This window comes from Natator depressus, chromosome 10, assembly GCF_965152275.1.
Source record: "Natator depressus isolate rNatDep1 chromosome 10, rNatDep2.hap1, whole genome shotgun sequence".
Lineage (NCBI taxonomy): Eukaryota > Metazoa > Chordata > Testudines > Cheloniidae > Natator > Natator depressus.
In genome coordinates, this window is record NC_134243.1 from 71,017,671 (window position 1) to 71,039,727 (window position 22,057).

General features: G+C 42.5%; 1 protein-coding gene across 1 annotated transcript in view; it reads right to left on the reverse strand.

Annotated features, from left to right (window-relative positions):
* The window catches only part of LOC141995350 (A-kinase anchor protein 13-like), a 150,600-nt gene that overhangs the window by 67,850 nt on the left and 60,693 nt on the right, over positions 1-22,057 (reverse strand). Inside the window, exons 3-4 of the mRNA XM_074966494.1 lie at positions 20,187-20,293; positions 19,868-19,952 (exon numbers count right to left, since the gene is read on the reverse strand). Coding sequence (XP_074822595.1) covers positions 19,868-19,952; positions 20,187-20,208 — 107 coding nt within the window. The 5' untranslated portion in view covers positions 20,209-20,293. The remainder of the gene's footprint in view (positions 1-19,867; positions 19,953-20,186; positions 20,294-22,057) is intronic.

Genomic DNA, 22,057 nt, shown 5'->3' on the forward strand with positions numbered 1-22,057 from the left:
CACGTGCCCATCACTGCGAACATGGCACCTGATGCCCCACCCATGATGCAATGGAATCAAAATTGTCTTCAATGCCCTCATAATGCAGGTGTAATAGACTGCTCTAGTACATGTGATTAGGCCTCACTAAGGGCTAGCTCACTGAGAGCAGGAAACTTACTGACACCTCATAAATGCACTTCTTTACCTCAGAGGTGGGGGTTTGGGTTCAAAAGGAAGGTCCTGGGTTAAGTCCCTATACAGGGTAAATATTTAAAGTGCCCAACTCTTAATTTCAAATATGACTTGGGTGCTTTGAATAAGCATGGTACCCCACAATGCCATTTTTAAGCAGTCACTTTTCAGAGTATGACCACTCAAACTCAGAACAACTTCTGTGGGCCTCTATGAGACGTAATATTCCTGAATATATGTATATGAGACAGAGAGAAAAAGAGAATATGAATGAATGTGTGTTTGTAAAGTTTCGCTACAAACTTGGCCAAGTCATTTATGCCAACAGGAATAAACCAAATGCTCAGATTAAATAAAAAGAAGTTGAGATCCCAGAATGCTTGAAGAATATTTCAAGCATCAGGAACAGAATACATAACTGCATCTTACGTAACCCTCTGACAATGGGCATAGTTCAAATATCTGCAGCCAAAACATTTAGTTAACATCAGGTTGTATATTTCTCCATCAGCACTCGACATTTACTAGGCTACCTACTGTGCATGTGTTACTAATTTCTTACATGGGGAAATCACAGCAGAATTTGAATTCCACTATTTGCCTTTTAAATGCAAAATGGATTTTAGCCTTTTCGGATGAACTAATTCTGGAGGGCAAACATTTGCGGATGAACATTTTCATTACATTGTTTATAACAAGTGCTGTGGGTAACCTTTGTAGTTACTTGTCATCCATCTGAGACCTGTCTCTGTACATTTCCTCAGATTGCTCTTTGCAAATCTGTTGTTGGCATGGTAAAACTAGATAAAAAGATTTTACACAGACTAGAAGAATTGCTGCGTGTTGGTGGAAGTCTGCCAGTTACTCTTCACTTGGGATTTGGGGTGTATGGACAGTGAATATAGTGTTTTAAATGTTTGTGTTGTGAGAGGGGACTCGTTAATGAAACCTCTGTTGAATATGCACCCTGCCACCCCCCAAACACACACATTATCCTGCCCCTCTAATCACATTTTAAATTACTAAGTTGAACAGACACACCACAAAGCTGATGATGCCTACATCATGCACTAATTAAAAGGGGACCCATTTTGAAGTGAGTGGTCTTAAAATTAGAACCCCCTGTAAATTATGTTTGGTTCACAGACACATTTGCACCCTCTGCTCCACTCCACTCATGTGTGCAGAATATTGAGCTTTACAAGGCTCCTGGCATTGTGTTCTGGGCACATTCATGAGAGGAGTAGGATATGTGCTGTGTAGCCCATTTTCTGTGCACATGCTCAAATACTGAGATTAAAATATGCCATTTCCATTAACACTGTCTAGGTACTTCTATGTGCCTCTGTCTCAGCAAACAAGGAACAAGAATCCTTCCTGTAACTTCATTCACTAGAATATTCATGGAAAATGAACCTAAGACATGAATGCCCCTGAAGCAAATTCAATTGTTTTTTTTTTATTTGAACAAATATTCATGAACACAGTTGCAGCATTCTAATGTTCAAACGGTTTCTTTCTAATAACTGAACCATCTGAAATTCATGTTTGGTTTGTCACACATTTTGTAGCAATTCAGAACACTCAGCTTGCGATTTTTCTGGAGTTCTATTTTGTCTCTCCCCTTAAAATAACACAGTAAAATCCCCTGCCTTTCCAAATTTGAAAATAGGGCATGAAGTAACAATTCCAGGTTGAAGCACTTAAAAAAGGAACAGTGGTTTCAAACAATGAAAAGATCAGCAGGGGTCAGAAAAAACAAGATTTGAAACCACAGTTTTCTCATAATAGAAAAAAAATGTCCTTCTGCCCCCTTAAACATTAAAAACGGAATTAATATGGTGCCTCTGTTATTGAAATCTGCCCAGGATTCTCTTATGTGCTATTATAAATTTAGTTTCACTGGGGAAGCAGTGAAGGTCAACTAAATGCATCATTAATGTCGGCTGGGCAAGGGACTTCTTTGTCTCGCTGTAGCACTGAAAGGTCCCAATGAGACCTAGGGCTGTTGTGCTAAGCAAATATGATGGAGCTTACTCCCATCACCTGTCAGGCAAGGGGTTAAGAGCAAATTAGTGCACCTGTAGTTGATGGATTGATTGCTCCTCCCTCTCTGGTGAGGAGCCAAAGTAAGCATCATTAGGTACCTTCCCTTTATAGGAACCAGAGGAAACTCACTAGGGAGGAGACTGCAGAGGATACAGTATTCTCCTCAGCAGAGAAACCCACAGCGGGGGTGGCAAGAAGCCAGGCAGAAGGATTCCCAAGGAGCAGGGTAGGCTCCTGGTGGGGGAGGGCACTGATGTAGGGCCAGTTAAAAGGACTTCAGTGGAGCCTAAGAAAGGTGCAAGAGTGATTAGTTCTGTAGAGAACCAAGGAGCTGGGAGGATCTATGGAGAAGCCAGCGGCTGGAGAACCAAAGGGAAGGTGTATTAATCACAGGCTGTGAGGAAGCAGCACAAGGGGGCTCAGAGGTAGGATGTGGCCCAGAGAAACAGAAGCACACTTGAAGAAGTGGACCTATCTGCTTAATATAGGCTCCCAGGGCGAGAGCCCAGAGTAGAGGGTGGGGGCCTGAGTTCCCCTACCAGCCCTGGACAAAGAGGCATGCACGCCCCACAGAAGAAATACTGAGCCCAGGTTGGGGCTGAAGATAAGACAGGCTGAGGAATCGCCCACGGGGAGGGGGAGTTCTTTTGTGTTGGGATGTTTTCTGAACTCTCAGTTGGACCTTTCTGTTACTGTGGATGGGGACTGAGCTTTATGTACCTTGGCTGGAGGGCTGAGCCAGAGAAGACCCAGGGAGAGGCAGATGGCCTGCAAGAGATGCTGGAGACAAGGACCCCTTACAGCATCGCACCCTGACACAAGGGGGAGTTATGGGTGGTAAGTATACTAATGTACAGAACTGCACAAACACATACGAAAATATGTTCCCTACCCTGAAGAAGTTACAGACCAGAAAGGGTGAGGGAGAGCGATACAACCATCAAGTGCAGGTATATTTATAACATTGTGTTTTTGTAACAAATTCACATCATCATCAATGTCCACGTACCCCTCAATCTAACATTATATCAGTTGGCTGGATTCTTGTACATGTCCCAGAAAAAGTGGGCCCAACGGAGAGATCCGAAGGAGAGGCTAGTGATGTAAGGGATCAGTTCATGTATAAGGGGTAGTGTGGACAAACAGCTGTCTATCCTGTTCCAGATGGGGCCTGCTGACTTGGATAAATGGCTCTTAGGCACCCACAACAGCAAGTACCATTCTGACTATATCTAACCTTCTCTTTCAAAAGAGCAAGTGTAAATTAAATGCCTGCCTCACTAGCATCATCTGGATCCTTCTTGGTGGCCACGAATGCACAACTGAGAAGCTCTGGAGACATAAAGAGGCATGTAAGGATGAAGAACCATGCTTCTTTCAGACACCTGTACTGTATGGTAGGCCATTAAAGAAATGTCTTAGGGTGCTTCATAGGTGAAAACAATGGCTACAGGATTTTTAGAAACAGGAAAATGACAGTGCTTGGCTCCAGCAGCTTATAACAGCCATGTGAAATTGGGAGGAATGCGGGTATTTGAACATATACTCAGAACCACCCGCTCCAAGGGCTTGTGAACACTATGCGCTAAATGAGGGGATACTTCAGGTGTATCCAGCGTCAAACTTTGCTGGCTCATAAAAAGACGAAGTTGGATATAAACACTTGGAAGTTCGGCATAGATTTTCTATTTACTTTTTTTTGGTTAACACTATTCAGTATTTGTTAAGCTCTAAACAGTATACTCAGTGATATACAAGACAGTTGCTGGTATAAGATGCTCATGGTCTAAAGGGACAAAGATCAGGCACACAAGAGAATCCAGAGGGAGGTTTTGTAGGCCTCCTGGAAAGAGTTTTAGAACATGGGTACGAATGGAGAGAGGACAGGAGAGAGTTCAAGATGTAAGGGGCAACACATGCATGCCTCACGAAGGCACAAAGCTGGCAGTTGAAGAAGGAATTGAAGGGTTATTTCAATACGACGCAAAGTTGGGAGATTTACAAATAACTGGTCTGGAAAATGGGAAACAGATATGGGCGACCATGGGAATTGGCTGGCATGCCTTACCAGGGTTGGGCCTTACGTTGCTTCACAAGATTATACAAACAACATTTCAAAGGGTAGTATAACCTACGAATTCTTTCTTCTCAATTAGAATTGCTCTACCTGTGCAGACTACCTGACACATGTGAAGTCACAGACAGAGAGATTTTGGATAACACGCTTAAAACACCCAAGTAAAGTATTCCACAGCAAAATGCCCACAGCAATTCTCAGATCATCAGCCTTAGGCAAATAGCCTATAACCCTCCAAGAAAAGTTTAAACAAATTCAGGGATTAAAAGAACAGAAATCTGGGGCTCCTTGGATCTGACAAATATCCACTGAAGCCAATGGGAGTCCTTCTATTGACTTGAATGAGCACTGGATTAGATCCTCTCTAAATTCTTAAATGTAGCCAAAAAATGTATTGGGTGGGAGCAAATCTATCTACCTTGACTAGCTGGCATGATTCGATTTTTGCATTACCCACATTACAAAAAAGGAATTATGCTTCCAAAAAACACACACTCCTCATTCATCAAATATAGAAAATGGCCCTGAGGGCACTCCCACACTATAATAAAACTCTGTCAATCTACGCTTAATTACAAACATTGGTAAGACAGGTTCCTTGCTCCAAAGTACTTAAGCTCTAAAGTACCCAAGATAAAAAAAGACAAGACATAGGACAAGAGTGGAGGACAGGAAGAGTGTGGGTTCACAAGCAGGACAACAGATCAGCAATTTGATGCTTCCCTTTTCAGAAAATTGTACCATCAATATTCATTTCATGATTATTTATTGTAGTTCTTCTAAATAAACCTCAGTGTCATGAGAAATAAGTTGGAGTTTTGTCTCCTTTCCTTTTGAGCTGTGCATGATGCTGTTCAAAACTAAGGTAAGAAAATTCAACTTATTTAATGCGGTGATGGAAAACAGAAAAAAAAAATCTTTGTAGTAACCCTAGACTTAAAAGCAAAATACTAATCAAATAGAAGTTAACTTGAGATTCCAGCAGATCCAAACTCTAGGTTCCCAAAGAAGAGAGGATACAGCGCAAAAGCCAATGTCCATCTTTGCCTTAATTCTGAAAGTCAATTTATTTTCACAGCATGGGACTGGGTTTAGGAGGGATTTAGCTGGTCTTTAGGCTTTGGGTTGACCCCTCTGTGCTTTGAAAGTCACCCATATTCAATAAATAGCACAAATACATGATAATGTAATGAACCGGACTAGGTGTACCTCAATGCCCTCTACTGGATTACCATGTGAGAGGAGATTAAAAAAACAGTACCATTTACTTTAGAAAAGAGACATAACGACAGAAATGATCAATATGTGCATGGAGAAACTCAATCAGGTACTATTTCTTCACTCATGTAATAAAGGGAACAAAAATTAATTAAATGAGAAGAGAACAAAGTAAACAACAGAAATGCTTTACACACAGTTAATCCTGTAGGACACTCTGCCAAAATATACTATAAGGCAGGGATCGGCAACCTTTGGCATGCGGCATGTGGGTAAGCCCCATGGCAGGCCGGGCCGGTTTGTTTACCAGCCGCGTCCACAGGTTCAGCCGATCGCAGCTCCCACTGGCAGCAGTTCGCCGCTCCAGGCCACTGGGGACTGCAGGAAGTGGTGCGGGGCCGAGGGATGTACTGGCCACCACTTCCTGCAGCCCCCAGTGGCCTGGAGCGGCGAACCACAGCTAGTGGAAGCTGTGATCGGCCGAACCTGCAGACATGGCAGGTAAACAAACAGGCCCAGCCCGCCAGGGGGCTTACCCTGGCAGGCCACATGCCAAAGGTTGCCAATCCCTGCTATAAGGCAAAAAGTTTCATAACTTTCCTAAAAAGGCTTAGATGTTTCTATGAATAAGAAGAGAGCTCAATTTATACGAGTTCAGGATAAACATCTATCTCGAAGATCAACCCACATGCTTCGAGACATAAGCCAACCACAAACTGCAAGAGGTTAGGAAGACTCTCCCCCACCCACCTCCTCCAGCCATGTTAATACAGAATTGTCCATTATGGGCACTTGAACCTTCCTGGTTGGGGACAGGATGTTGGAGGACAGACGTTGTGGTAAAAAAAAAAAAGTATGACCAGAGAAGATTTTTGTGAACACATGAAGGACGTGTCACCACCATTAAAAGTCATTGACCACAGTGGTAAAGAGCTGAGGGAGAGGGGACTAAGACTGGCACTTGAAAAATAACATGGCAGAACACTGTCAGCTATAATAATGCAGCATGCAGATAACAACAAGCATGAGTTGCAAAGTACAGAACTTTTTATTTTTTCTTTAAGATGTGTTTGTGAATTTCAATATTTAAACAACCTGCTGTGGTTTACAGTTTCCTGCTAAAATTATCACTTAAAAAAAAAAGTTTCATATGTAGCATTTCCTTAGGTGATGTTTGCTTCCCAGCTGTATCCGGTCTCAAGCAAAACAGAACCGCATGCTGCCACTAGAATGCAAACACGGGGACGTTCATTCAGCGGCAGCAGACAGGAGATTCTTTCTGCCATGAGAGTAGATTCATGTTTTGAAGATTTTGTTGGGATTTTCAAAAGCACTCAGTCCGGGCCTACTACTACTTTCACTGGCTTCTAAAAGGAACAGAGTTAGGACAATACAAAGCCACATTTGAGTGTAAAACAGACATTTAAAATTACAAGCATAAAAAGAATGGAGATGGTAAAATTGATGGACTTGCCTTTTTTCCAGGTCTGTGGGAAAAAAAAACGTCCAAACAGTTAACTTGAAAATGGCTTTAAAAACAAAACTCTGCTTCCTGAATTTTTTCAGAATCCTCAGAGCCTCGGCCTTTAGGCACAACAGCCCCGCAGTGGGACCCAAGGGGTTGCTATGGCAACAATCTTAAAAAGATCAGGTTATCCTGCTCATTGCACCACACCAAAGGGGGGGGAAAAAAACCAATGGGTGATGAAAGCCAACGGTGTGTCACTGATTTCATTGACTGATGATTAAATAAAATGCTCTGGATACAGATTAACTTGCTTTGCTTCATATTAATTATTTCACGCCCCTGGAACTGGGAACCGAAATTGCTTTGTTAGATTGAAATCTGATATAGTTTCACTGGATCTTTCATAAGTGCCCCCATTGAAGCGCAGACCTGTGCAGAACCAACCAGTTTCAGTTCACCCAAGTTTCAATCAACGTTATCAGCTGATTCTAGTCCATGGGTTGTGCATCCCCAAGTTTCCAGTTCACCCCCAAGACAGTGCAACTCTATAGGAAACTGGGGGGGGGGGGGCGGCAAGGCGGTGAGCGCTATATGAAACTCACTCTACTCCTTCCTGCTGCTACAGATCCCATGCTATGTCTCCCTTACCTGGTGCTGTGATATGGGGGAAGTCCCCATCACACCACCATCTAGAAGGGGGTCTTGGGGTTCTTCAGGAAGGGTAAACAGCTGTTTCAGTCTGAGTCTTTGAAGGGCAATCACTGAGAAGGCTGGTGCACTGGTATCTTCTGGGTGATACCTCTCTGGGGTGGAATTCTTCAGAATGCACCGTACATTCCCTATTAATGCCATCCTCACAACACCCCTGTGAGGTAGGCCAGAGCTATTATACCCACTTTACAGATAGGGAATTGAGGCACAGAGAGACTAAATGACTGGCCCAAAGCCAGGAGGAGCAGAGAATCGAACTTAGGTCTCCAGAGTTCCTGGCTAGCACCCTAACCACTGGACTATCCTTCCTTTCTGGGCTTTGTGTATGGAATGGCACAGCCAAAGTAACACAGTCACCTGTGGCCTTTGGTATATTCCTCAGTCCCTTCTTTTAATCTACATTTGAGGACACTTCAGTGAGCGATTGCCATGCTGTCAAAAACCCCATTGCCATGGTACGGAGGTGAATATTTAGTCCATTATGCCGATGCAGGAAACAAGCTATATGACAGGGGTGGCCAAACTGCAGCTTGCAAGCCACATGCAGCTCTTTTACAATGGAAGTGCAGCTCGCAGAGCCCCACCCCACGCCACCCATCAACTACCACACTGGGGGGTGGGAGGGGCAGCTCAGGGCTTCTGCCCTGCGGCGGGGTGGTGGGGCTAGGGACTTCTGCCCAACGGAGAGGGGGGTCTCGGCACTAATGCCCTGAAGGAGGCACCTGCTAGGGCTTGGCACTTCTGCCCCACAGGAGGCACCTGCTAGGACTAGGGCAGAATTCTCTAGCCCCACTACAGGGCAGGAATCCTGGCAGGTGCGCTCCACAGGTCTGAAGCCCCGAGCCCCGGCAGGCACTCCTGGCTCCTGAACTTCTGAAGATTATCGTATGCACCTCGGAGGGTCAGTAAGTTTGGCCACCTCTGCTGTATGACTAAAGTGGGAAAACCCTCAACTTCTGAGTCTGCCTGGCTACTGAAAACCAAGCTAATCACTTTGAACTAGGAGGTAGGTGCATACCCCCTGCTCTCCTTCCAAGTACTTCTGCCAGTTCTGTTGGACTGAGTAAGTTTGTCTGGGGATGGGCACCAATCAGTGTTCCTCTTTCATTAGTGCCTAGTTCAGCAGGTAACAGAGCTTGTGGACACTGTGTGGCAGGGTGGATGATGCGAGTGTGAATTGCTGAGTGTTGTGCTCAAATTGCCCCATGTGGATCCTGCCGACAACCACCTTTGATGAATTCTGCAATTCATGCCCCCATAGTCCACGCTGCGGCACAGCGTAGCCACAGCAGATACAGGAAGCGCACAGACAGTGAGGAACTTCCCAGTACCTAAGACAGGGCTGAAGAAAAGCTAATGAGGCTTAAGTTCATTCTTAGGATGTTCAGGAGACAACTGAGCATGCGACAAAAATACAACCATGAAAAACCAATAGCAACACTGCTACTACAAGTAACATCCTAAAAAGTATCTTTCCCTGCCCCATTTTTAAATTCTTCTTTCTGCAACATTCCTGTTCAAAATTGCTAAAATTGTCAACTGATTACTCACTTCCCAGTCAAAATGCTGGAGTGAGATCAAACAGCGACCGCGGTTAATAAAGCCAACAATACTCCCCACACTTGGGAAAGGAAAGTGGCAGCAGCCCCTCTCTTTAAAATGGTTGACTGGATGCTTCTCTGCCATCCCCACCCATCCATCTCTACTCCCTGTAAAGAAACACAGTATTAAAGATCCAGAATCCAAACACGCACTGCTCTAGAGCCCACGTGCCCCATTTCAAATAAACAGAAGTACTGTAAATGTTGAAATGAGAGAGAGTAAAAGGATTATCAGCTGGCTCTAATTATACCAACTGATCTCATCCTCTTGCCATAAGCCTCTTTCTCACGTCCGGAATCTATTTGTGTAACACAAAGACGAGCTTCTTTTAATGTACACTGTATGGAACGAGGAGGGGTGTGCAGGATCACTGGCTCGGTATGAGCATACTTAATGTTTTACATCACCATCATCTACTACAGATGGACTCACTTGCATCAAGCTATTATCTAGTCCCTCACCTGCCTGTTTTTATTTCTAAATATCCACCATCACTGATGGTAAATGCTTTTAAAAATAAATATTTTCCTAACGTTATCTTAGTGCATACTAACACAAATGTCAATCACCAAGAGTTGGCCTATGTAGAATCTATGTAACATCTATTTGCAGAATGCACCAACCAACAACTGAGGAGCTATGATGCCATTAAAGACAAAACAGAAATAATGTCAGACAGAGTTTTTTGGTTTACATTAGGGATTCAGCTATGAAGTTAATATTTAGCCGTTAACTAAACGAATGGAAGGGTCCCCCAGCAAGTGCAGCAAACGAGACTATGTGCCTATGAAAGCATGTTTGTGCAAGCGTTCAAATTAAATCTTCCAACAGGTTCTGGGGCAGCTGTTGTTTCTTCCCCATATGTGCAAGGCAGCTATCCACAGGCTGAAATTCCATTTTTGGAAGGCTTCAGCAGCCAGTCTAATCAGCTGAAGAGTTTGGGTAAAGATTTAAACTTTGATTTTTTTAAACAAAATTTGCTTTTTGGCATCAAACTCCTGAAAACTGTGCAAGGATAGTTGTCCTAAAATTGCAAGAGTGACTAGTAATTTTTGGGTGCCCAACTTGAGACTTCGTAAAGGGCCCCAATTTTTAAGGGGTAAGTAACGCAGAACTTTCTGAATAATCAGGCTGTTTACAAGGTGTCTTAAGTGTGGTATCCAAAAAACTGAGGCAACCATAATCACTAGACATTTTTGAACATTTAGATGAATCCTGTGTTTATTGTGTAGTCTTTATTATCTGCTGATCCTTTTTGGTGGAAAAAAAATACCTTGTGGAGTATTTTGCTAAATGCAATCCACAGACATTTTGTGCAGATAAAAGAAGAGGGACAAAGATCACTTTCAGCTGGAAAGCTGTCATTAACAGAGGAGTGCATGCAAAATCTTGCAAGCAGTGGGATTTCTTGACCTACGGATTCCATGATCCCAGGCCACACCAGGTGGCTCAGTATGATTCCAGCTCAGTCTTGCTCCTGTGCAGACTCTGACTTGTGTGGTATTGTAAGCATGTGCATTCAGCAGTACTAGCATTTGGGTTTCACTGTTATGTTTTATGGCTTACAACACTGAATGAAAAAAACCAAAACACCTCCCACACCCACAGGTGCCGCCCTGAGTGCCGGCTCCCCAGCTCCCATTGTCCGGGAACCACGGCCAATGGGAGCTGTATGGTTGGAGCCTGTAGGCGGGGACAGCACGCTGAGCCCCCTGGCTGCCCCCCCACCTAGGAGCCGGAGAGACATGTTGCAACTTCCCAGGAGCCATGTGGACCTCCTCCGTCCCTGGGAAATGCTGGGGCTGCCTGAGGTCAGCACCACATGGAGCCTTCACCCCGAACCCCCTGCCCCAGCCCAGATCCCCCTCCCGCACTCTGAATCCCTTCGCCCTAGCCCAGAGCCCCCTCCTGCACCCCAAACCCCTCATCCCTGGCCCCACCCTCATCAGAGCCCTCACCCCCTCCTGTACCCCAACCCCCTGCCCCAGCCTGGTGAAAATGAGCAAGTGAATGAGGGTAGGGGAGAGCAAGCGATGGAGGGAGGGGGATGGAGTGAGCAGGGCCTTGAAGAAGGGGTGGGGCCTCAGGCAAGGGGTGGGGCAAGGGTGTTCAGTTTTCTGCAATTAGAAAGTTGGCAACCCTAGCCCCACTCCCTACTTCCTCCCTCCCTCATTCACTTCAAGCTGAGAATGAACAATACATTTGGAGTGGAACCTCAGAAATGTTGCTTTGCACGTCAGACTCGCATGAAGTACCACATATGCCTCAGAAACAGCATCATAATTTGACAAGGATAATCATTTGTATGTGTTTACTGGTATGCATATGTGCAAATCAGGTAATTAGCCAAGCAACACATGCATGGAAATATGTAGTCCGACAAATAAATACACCAATTTTGCATTTGCAGCTAAGGCAGACGTCTTAAAATTTGGTATTGACTCCAGATTCTCTCTAGGAGCTCAGAGAAGCCTCGCTTCCCCCACCCTTCCCCCACTTATTTCTAGTTCCAGATAACTCCACTAACTCTGAGTCCCTAACTTCTGTGAGCATCTCCTTTCTTGCTGCAGAATCTGGAGGCAGCAGAAACATTTCGAGAAGGCCATGCCCGTTCCTTTTGACTCCCAGTCATTCTCCTTGCAGAATCCCCCCACTCTCCAAAATTTAAATTCCCTTATTTTTTTCAGTATTTGTGAACAGAGCGAGCATTCAGGTAAGGTTTGGCCTTTGCCACAGGAGTAAACCTTACTCAGGAACCTTCTAAGGTTCTCTCTTTGGAATACTTCTTTTAGGTCCACTCCCGCACTACTTCACAACTCAAAACCATCCCCGGCCTCAAAAGAGAGAAATCCTCCATCTGTAATGCTCCTCTATTGCAAAATTGTTGTCAGTCCACAGACCCCTGGAAAGCCAAGGAAATATGCTCACACAGATAAGTGGTAGAGACTCTTTCGCAAAAAGCTTTTGTTACAGGTACCTGGAAGGTTGGAACTTGACCAGGAATGCAGCAACTGTGATCTTTCCCCAGGGTAAGTGTCAAACCCTCCATATCTCTAAGACCAACTCCCCTTAAAGCAAGTTCTGCCAAATTTCTTGCAGCCCCTAACAGGCATCTTCTGGGATTTGTGTGGCAAACAAGTGAGTAGATTTAAAGACATGCCTCCATGTTATCTGTAAGGCATCTTCTTTTCAGAGGCAGAAGAGGAATTAAAGCTAGTTTGCACCAACCTTAAATCCTCTATAAGGAGCTCCACTCACAAATACAAATTGAAAAGCCAGTACTTCCTCACCAAAAGATCAAGAAACAAAGAATCAAAGAAATCTGAAAAAGTACAAAACATTCCACTCATCATCCAAATAGAAACACACTCTACATCACAGCATAAAAATTAGGATCAGGATATCCAGGAAGGAATTTGCCCCACTATTCTCTGATTTACTTGATACTGCAGGTAGAAGGAGGATAACAATGTAGGACATCCAGCCAAATAAAAAAGGAAATATGGCAAAAGTATATTACCTGCCTTCTAACTGGAAACCGGATACAGTCCTGACCCTTTGGGATTGGGGGGAGGGGAGGCTGGTTACATTAGAACTGGAATGTCCTGATAAAATGACACATTTCTTACTGAAAGACCACATAGATAGGGAAAATGGAAAGCACATCTGAAGAGATTATGGGGCCTACATCTCATTTAACCAAGCAACCATAGCAAACACTTTTTTTTGCAGGGACATCTTTATTGTGGCATGGTCTTAAAAGCATGTCACCCATCCATACCCATTTCTGGACAATATACTGAAATCTCTCCAGGTGTCCAGAAAGCAACAGCTCAAGCTCTAATGCTGCTCCAGGAATGCAGTTATGTCACATATCTGAAGTATATGAAATCCAAAACAGAATATCCCTCCTGTGAGTGGAAATAGACACAAAGCAGGGCATGACAAGGATCAGACCACGTAGATCCTATAAAGCTCAGATCCTACCCTATTCCCCACCCCAGAGAAGTTAGCTTTGCCTCCAATTTATGGGATCAATGCTATTCTGCATCAGGATTACACCTTGACAGGGTGAGCTTGGCAAACATTTATTCTCAGAGCCTGGAATTGTTCTCCTCAATAGTAATCTTAGCAACAAACTGATCCCTTAGGAAAGAAATACCATAAGGTACCCAAAGGTTCCCCTCCTTCCACACCCCAATTACTTTGCGATCTGGGATCACAACAGACAAGCGTAAAATGTTGAGGAGCCCTTGTCATGAAGCAGCATGCAACCCAGCAAACTTGTGCACCTATAGTACAATGTACAATTAATCTGGGGAGCGGGGTTGGTGTCAGCCTTACAGTTATATGGTTATTTTAAACGGTCCATGCAAGTTCATAAAGGTAAACGTCATTAACAAATTACCAAGTTATGAATAAAGGAACTTGGATTGATTTAAATCACCAATTTTAATCATGATTTAAAGGAGCAAGCAAGAGACCTAGATTTAAATTCTCAGCTTTAATTGTTTTGCATTTTTACTTTTTAGTTGTTATCCCAAAACCAGGGTGACTCTCATTGGTTATTAACCATTAAAACATGTTGATTTGCAACTAAATGTAGTATATCTTTTACACTAAATTTGGTACTTCTTTTTGCTAATGGGGAGGGTACACCGTATCTATACACGGTTATTTAAGCAATTACATACATTAATTTACATATATTCAGATTCTTATCTTTTACATTTTTATTATGTTAGAAAATGGTGAATGATGCATTTCTTATTTACTGAATGACTATTCATTTTTTACTTGTGATTTGTTTCAAGTTCTATTTGGATACAAATTCAAATCAATTAAAATAGTTTTATATCATAAAAATAATTAAAATGCTGTTTGGATATATAAAAACATTTAATCAAAATATTTTGATTAAAAACTAACTGACTTATTTAACAAAACATCAGTAGATAATGAACTGAATTGTTTCTGGTCTCCAGGTTCTTCAAGATTTTAGGACTGGTAGATCTCATCCTCTCCCAACTTCATTTTTATTCACAGACTGGAAGAGGAAAACTAGCCTTCCTGCTTTTTCAATTGCTTTAACTTTGAATGAATAGTATGGGAACTGAACCAGTTTATTCAACTGAAATGAAGAAAACATTCCCTCTGCACCTGCAGAAGAGGTTACCGCAGTCAGAAGCTAGTTTAGCACTTGAACAAACTCTGGTTCCAGAAGCTTAACTGGTTAATTCCACCAGTTCGGTGCTCTGACCTGTAAAATTTGGCAGCAAATATGTATTGTTTCATATTAATTTTTGTATTTAAATTATTTTAATAGATTCTAAGTTTGCACCTTAATATAGGTTGTCAATTTCAAACAGGTTTATTTTTAAAAAACTAATTTAAAACCAATTTAAAAAGCCAATTTAAATAAAAATAATCTTTTTTGAATTTTTTTAATCAAATAGTTATCCACCCTGCAAGGAAGTTATTTTAAAACCTTTTACTCATATGTACAGTTTTGCCCTGGTCCACGAGCCAAAAAGGAAGCGGCATGATCTAAAGGATATGGTTACTGGGTAACAAGTTTAGCTGTCTACAGATTCTGCATAGAAGACACACCCAAAAGTCAGGTTTTCCAGAAAGGCATTAGGTGAGCAGGTTTCAGAGTAGCAGCCGTGTTAATCTGTATCCACAAAAAGAAAAGGAGTAATTGTGGCACCTGTTAGTCTCTAAGGTGCCACAATTACTCCTTTTCTTTTTATTAGGTGAGCAGTTTTCCACTGCCTATCCACTGGTTCTCTGGAGATCAGTCTGCTGCCATCTTCCCATATAAGGAAGCCACATTTTTCCCTTGCTGAGTCACTCTCTCAGGAAGAGAGTCACAGATGCTTCAGAACAATGAACACTGCCCAAAATCCAGGCTTGTTATGCCCCAGAAAAAATAATCTTCTAAAGCACCTCAAGGAGTTCACTATATTAGCATCTGAAAAAGATCAGATATTTCTTCCTCATGAATACAAAACTACTGGGTATTCACAGGTGATCTACTCTCATCCTTTCCATATTGTTTCTCTGATTGGTTTATGTGATAAAGACATAGCCATTCTCCTTCATATGTGCAAGGATACATTAGGATGGTTGGGGTTCAGGAAGAACCATGAAGCAAGGTTCTTAGCCATACATATCTTCATTTTTTTCCTGTTCAATTAGGTGTCATTTCTAATCTAGCCAAATAAGGATTCATTTCCTACTCTAAGTGCTATCAAGGGTTAAAATACGTATCATTCCCCAGTTCCTCAACTGTGCAAAAGAAAAGTTAAATCAAAATAATTACAATAGTAAATGCTCGTCTTTGCAGACTAACAGCAGCTTATGATTAATCCATTCAGCTGCTGCTAACATTCAGTTGTGCCAAAGGATCTGGGCCAAAAATTGTTACATATGCTGTGTCCAAAGCACTAGTTTTCTTGGGTAGGTCCATGGAAAATCTGAAACACTGCACACAGTAAACAGGCTAGACAGAGTAGGAGTAGAAAATGATCTCCACTCCCGAAAACAGGACCAATTTAAAAAAAATAATAATTTAAAATAGCAGGACAGAATGATCCCCACTCCAGAAAACAGAACCAATTTAAAAAAATAATAATTTAAAATAGCAGGACAGATTGGCAACCCCCATCTAAAAGGACAGATTAAGTTTTAGTATTCTGGCATTCTGTATTCAATTCTGGAAGATTGAAAGTGGGATTCAAAAGGGGTACCTTGAAAATACAGATAGATCATGGAGGCTCTAATCAGAGCAGAATGCCCAGAACTGAGCCTCAGGAGGGGAAAACTGACCCCACGGTCCTATTATAAGGGAAAAAATACAACTGAACTTTACCAGCAGCTCTCAAGAGCACCACACCCACGAGAGCTAAAAGAGTGACTGCAGGATTTCCTAGTCAGAAGTCTTGACACTGACTCTAACCTATGGTACGATCCTCGCCTCACACACGCATGTTCCTCCACTCAGTCCTGACAGGATCTCAGAGCAACATGCGAATAGCGATTCACCCCTATTTTAAAAAAGATAACCAGGATGCAGATGAGACCCTATTAGCGAAACCAACAGTGCTGAAAGTGAGGAGGTAAAAAAAAAAAAAAGAAAGAAACTGAGGAACCCATACGAAGGCAGTTAACGTACTTCTGTGAAATCACAGTCTACACAACAGGGACTGGAGCAGGAAGCAGCACCTCCATCTACGGGAAAAGAAATCTCTAAAGGTAACCCACTGATGAAGCTAGGGAACAAAAGGCCTGTATTGATTAAATTAAATACATGAAAGCCAAGTTCACATATTAAGACAAGCTGTCCAGACATAAGACTAAAGCAGCGATATCAGGATGAGGACACCTTCCGACAGGTAATGCCAGAAAAGAGAATGTGTGTGTTAGCTGCAGGCAGTCTGGCAGAGGCAGTACTTATAACCACTGTTTCAGATGTGGGAGTGGAGAACACTACCAGTCGGGATGCCATGCACAGAGGATCACGTGAGGAACTGGCAGAGGGTCACCCCTACAAAACCAGGAGTGACTGGTGGAACTTCAGAGTCCCAAAGTCAGCTTCAGCATCAGGCAGGAAAATCACAAGAGAGCAGAGACAAAGCTGAGAGCCCTGTGTCTGATTTACCAGGAGTGAATCATGTCTGTCATCTAATGCCCGAACAGCAAACCAGAGTGACTAGCTCAGTTGGAAAGAGATGTTTGGTGTGGTGTTTCCTCAATAAAGCGAAAACAATGAGACACTAGGACACAGGTGTGCATAGTCTTCTTGAGCCAGTGGGTGGAAGATAATCTCCCAAGGACACGCCTTAGGAAGCTTGAAGAGTTACTGGAAATAGAAGATGGGCTTGATCTTAAAGCTGCCCATGGAACTCAAATCCCTTAAGAAGGATGGATTGAAGTCCAGTTCCAATTAAGCAAAGATGACAACATCTTGACTGTTCCTGTGCTGGCCAGTCCACAAAAACTGGCCACAGTGTTATTGACTATCTCTTCTAATACCACTGCTGCAATTTACCTGATGAGGCACAAGCACTTAGCTTTATTACAATATGAAACATCTATTTCCTCATTTGGGCATGGCCAAAGTAGCAACTCTTGTGAACTTCATCAGAAATAAACAATTCTGACAAATTGTGAATGCTTAAAGTGGGGGGAAAGAAGTACGTGATCCCCAAAGGAACAGCCACTGATGCAGCATTTTGGGTTCTTACAGGCCTGAATACTGAAAGTTTAATAGCCATATTTGAGTCAGATGCTGCTGCTCAATGGCCTGAGGATTTAGACATGAGACTCGCTAGCCAAAATACCTAAAAGATCACCTTGCTGGATAAATATCCCTGTGAGTAACGCTTCAGAACATGACGTAACGCTGAAAGGATGAACTGTGCTGGGAAGTTTACTGCAAATTAAATCTGAAATTTAAGTGGATGGATACTCAACAGATAAAACCTTTCCAGGTGGCATCAGTGTTTAAAAAGAGATGGTCATATCAAGCACCAAGGACTAAAGCCAGCAAAGAGAACAGCCTCTAAGCGGAAGAGATGACAGATCTGTTTGAACCAACAGTGAACCTGAGCCATTTGTCAGAAATGCGAAGGAAAATGCTCCAGCAGACATTGAAAGAGGAGCCCAAAGCTTTTTCCAAAGATGACAGAGACATGGAATAGATCTCTAGTCTGCAGATGACATTACCAGCAACCCGTACAGAAGACTTACATCTCAGTGTCTCGGGGCTGTGTTACAAAATCAGTCATCCTATCCATCGTCAGTGGTACGTGTCTGGAAAAGGGATGGTAGTCTAAGATTCTACATTGACTATTGTGCATTGAATGGAAAAACCATAGCAGACAGAAATCATCCCTCAAATCCATGATGTTCTGAGCGGATTAGGAGGTAAATCCGGTTCTTCCTTTTGGATCAAGTGAAGGCTCACCATCAAAGTTTCATGGCTGACCAAAGCCATCACATCATGCCCTTCATTACTCCATGGGGCCTGTATGAATGGGTTAACAAATGCACCTGCTGCCTTCTAGGGTGTACGGAAGAGTGCCTTGTGGACCTTAGGGATGAGGTATGTATTACACACTTACAGCAGTACCTTTGAAGAACACATGGAGAATGTAAGGGGAGTACTACAATTACAGAAACATGGAATTAAGCTGAAAGCTTCTTAATGTGACCTCTTTAAGAGAGAGGTATGTTACCTGGGAGTGGAGGGTGTCTGCTGAAGTTTATAAGATGGATCCAGTTGACACCATGGCTGTTTGTGCTGTTGCAGAGCAACTACCAAGCACAAGAGGGGAATTTCACAAGCTGCTAGGCTTCCTCTCCTACTATCAAAGGTACATTCAAGACTTCTCTCTAATAGAAAAGCCATCGTATGGCTCATCCAGTCTTTGCTCAATAAATTCTAAGGCCAGAATGGACCATTGTGACAATCTAATCTGACCTCCTGTATAACACAGACCATAGGACTTTGCTAAAATAATTCCTAGAGCAGATCTTTTAGAAAAACACCCAATCTTGATTTAAAATTTGTTAGTGATGGAGAATTCACCAAGCCCCTACGTAAACTGTTGCAATGGTTCCTTACTCTCTCTGTCCAAAGTTTACACCTTATTCCTAATCTGAATTTATCTAACGTCAACTTCCACCCACTGGATCGTGTTATACCTTCTCTGCTAGACTGAAAAGCCCATCATTAAATATTTGTTCCCAAGGTAGATACTTGTAGACTGTAAAAAAGTCACCCCTTAACCTTCTCTTTGTTAAGCTAAATAGATTGAGCTCCTTGAGTCTACCACTATAAGGCATGTTTTCTAGTCCTTTAATTATTCTTGTGGCTCTTCTCTGAACCCTCTCCAATTTATCAACATCCTTCTTGAACTTTGGACACAAATGGACGCAGGATTCCAGCAACAGTTGCACCAATTCCAAATACGAGGTAAAATAACCTCTCTACTTCTACTTCAAATTCCCCTATTTATGCATCCCAGTATTCCATTAGCTCTTTTGGTCACAACGTCATACGGGGAACTCGCGTCCAGCTGATTATCCAAAATGACCCCTGTAATGTGGGGTCTTGGAAATAAAATAGCTGGGGAAATGGCAAATCTACAGAGACAGAGCTAAATTACACGACATTCCCCACCTCCGAGAGAGAGAGGGAGAGAAATGCATTTCACACTGTTTCAAATGGGGAACTCTGTGAGCTTAATAGCGAGATAGATAATACACCATACTCCATGTAAAATGCTGATATTGCATTCTGTTCCAAAAGCTTTATGAAATCTGTACCTGTTTGGTTGTTGTTCAGTATGATAGTTATGTTGTTTGACTTCTACTTCAAGTCAACTGTAAAAAATTAATTGTAGCAAAATAATGGTCTGTTAAACCAACCTAAGAAATGAGCTTTGATATCAACATCTTCCTATGGTATCGACAGACAAGTCAGGGAGATAACATCACAAGAACATGTGATCTCAACTACTTTTATTCATCACTAATCAATAAAAAGTGTTTAACCTTACTGTAACTGCATGCAGCAGCGTGCAGCTTCTTTCAAAACCTCCAAGTCAAGCACAGAGAATCGCAGCAGAAAGCAATATACGGGTCCTGGAAAAGAGAAAATTGGAATCATTTGAGGCACCACTGGCATCGAGGGACTTTTAGAATTACATACACAAAAGCGAGAGAGAGAAAACAGTTGAAGTGGGACAAGCAGCTAATTTGAATACAAGCCAGTGATTGGTCCAGGAGGGAGAATGGAAGTCTCCATTAACCTGTGGAGCTTCACATTTCAAAAAGTAGTAACATTCTGAAGATGGGAGTGAAAAAAACAGCTCTTACCCTTTACTCCTCCAAGTGACATGCAGATGAGGACGGCAAAGCTCCCCTTTCCATTGATGGTTCAATTATATTAAAGTGAAAGATACATCTTGTTCTAAATGGAACTCCTACAAAGATTAAATAAACTCGTTTCAGGAGGAAATCCTTCTGGAGCAGAAGCACATGCTGCCAGCAAGACCCACTCTCCAGGGCACTTAGTAAAGAAGGGCCAGTGGAGAAGGGGCAGAGGAGGGCCAGGCTAGCTGGAAGGAGTCCTGAAAAGCCTCCACTATCAGGGCTCTGTGGAACCCCCGCTAGAATGTAAAGCATACTCCTGCGTGCCTTTCCACAGGCAAATACCCTGCTCCAGGACATGACTTGCTTCCCATACTGCACCCAAAGGGATTAATCTGTCCCACTAAGTGCACATGGAAAGAGGACAATTTAACTAAATAGGGAAGTTGGGTTCTTAACATACAATTCAGAACAGTGAGAGGAGAGAAGGTACAGTTACTGGTTCAGTTTATTAATGCTCTGGGGAGATTTTATTAGTTAAAACAAAGTCAGTCAAGCACCTCAGACCCTCACCTGGTCACCGCAGCAGGAAAAGTTCCTGTGTACACACAAGTCAGCTGAAACTAGAAAGCTCAACAGGTCATCTCCTGCTATCCAAGGAAGGGAAGCATCTGTCTTTGCTTACAAATGCCTTCCCGGCCAGGAGAGAACAGAGACAGGCAGCTGCTCTCCCTCACACTGAAACAATATTCTTTAGGGGACCCAGGATTAAAAGTGCATTTATGATCAGTAAAATGACAGTGGTAGTGGTAGAAGTAGTGACTGGGAAACCCTTTATCCTGTGTGAATTAGCAAGTGAACACAGAATGCAAAAAACAAAGATATGCACCACAAAATATACCTTGTTCAGTTATTCTCACAACTATAGTATGGCTTTAATTATAATGTTGCACGGTAGAACATTTCATTAAATGAATGAAGACTTATTAAGAGCAAAAGCTGCAATGCAGTCTCTTACTGAGTCTTCGCTGAGAGGTCAAGAGACTTTTTGTGCAGTTTAGCAAGGTTCTATTGTATAGAAAATGGTATCATTTTACTACCCATGGGAAATAACAGATACTCAGGGAACAATGGTAGAGAACAGAGCTGATTTTTTTTTTAAAAAGTGTCTTCTTTCTTCAAAATGTAATTGAAATTCCAAAATTCAAAAGTTTTCAACCAGCTCTTGTGGAGAGTGTAAGCCTCTTTCCATGTTTCTTTGTTGGCAAACCCAGATGGTTCACAAAGAGAGCTTAAAAAAAACCCTGAAATCCACCCTTGAAATAATTTCCCGCCTGGTTGACAATACAATAGACATTAAAGTGGAAATTAACCATCTAAGAGCGTTACTTCTAGTACCATGCATTTCTATCTGGTGCCCACTTGCAGAGCCTGCCAGATAAAGAAACACACATCTTAATACTCATTTGGTTCAAAAAGGATGGTGTCTAGAAGATAGTGGTTTTGTTGTTTGATTGGATACAGCTGATCACTCAGGGTGAAGTTTTCAAATATGACATGAAGAGGATTTAGCCACACTGAAACTCTCTCACATAATGCTAAAAATTCACTCAAATTGTAATGTCACAGCACTGTATGTAAAAAGCCGTTCCTTTGTCAAAATAAAGAAAATCCTCAATCCATCTAGTGGATTTTCAGCTGTTATCTTCTCAAAACCCAAAAATAATAAAGCAACTCTGGAACGCCCACATAGTTCTGACAATGCCCATTGATTTTGACCTGCAATACCCTCTACTATACCAGTCCTGTGATTCTCTTAAGAGAAGCTGTCACTCATGTTAAATTGTTTAGCAGTTGTGTGACATGGAAAGAACATC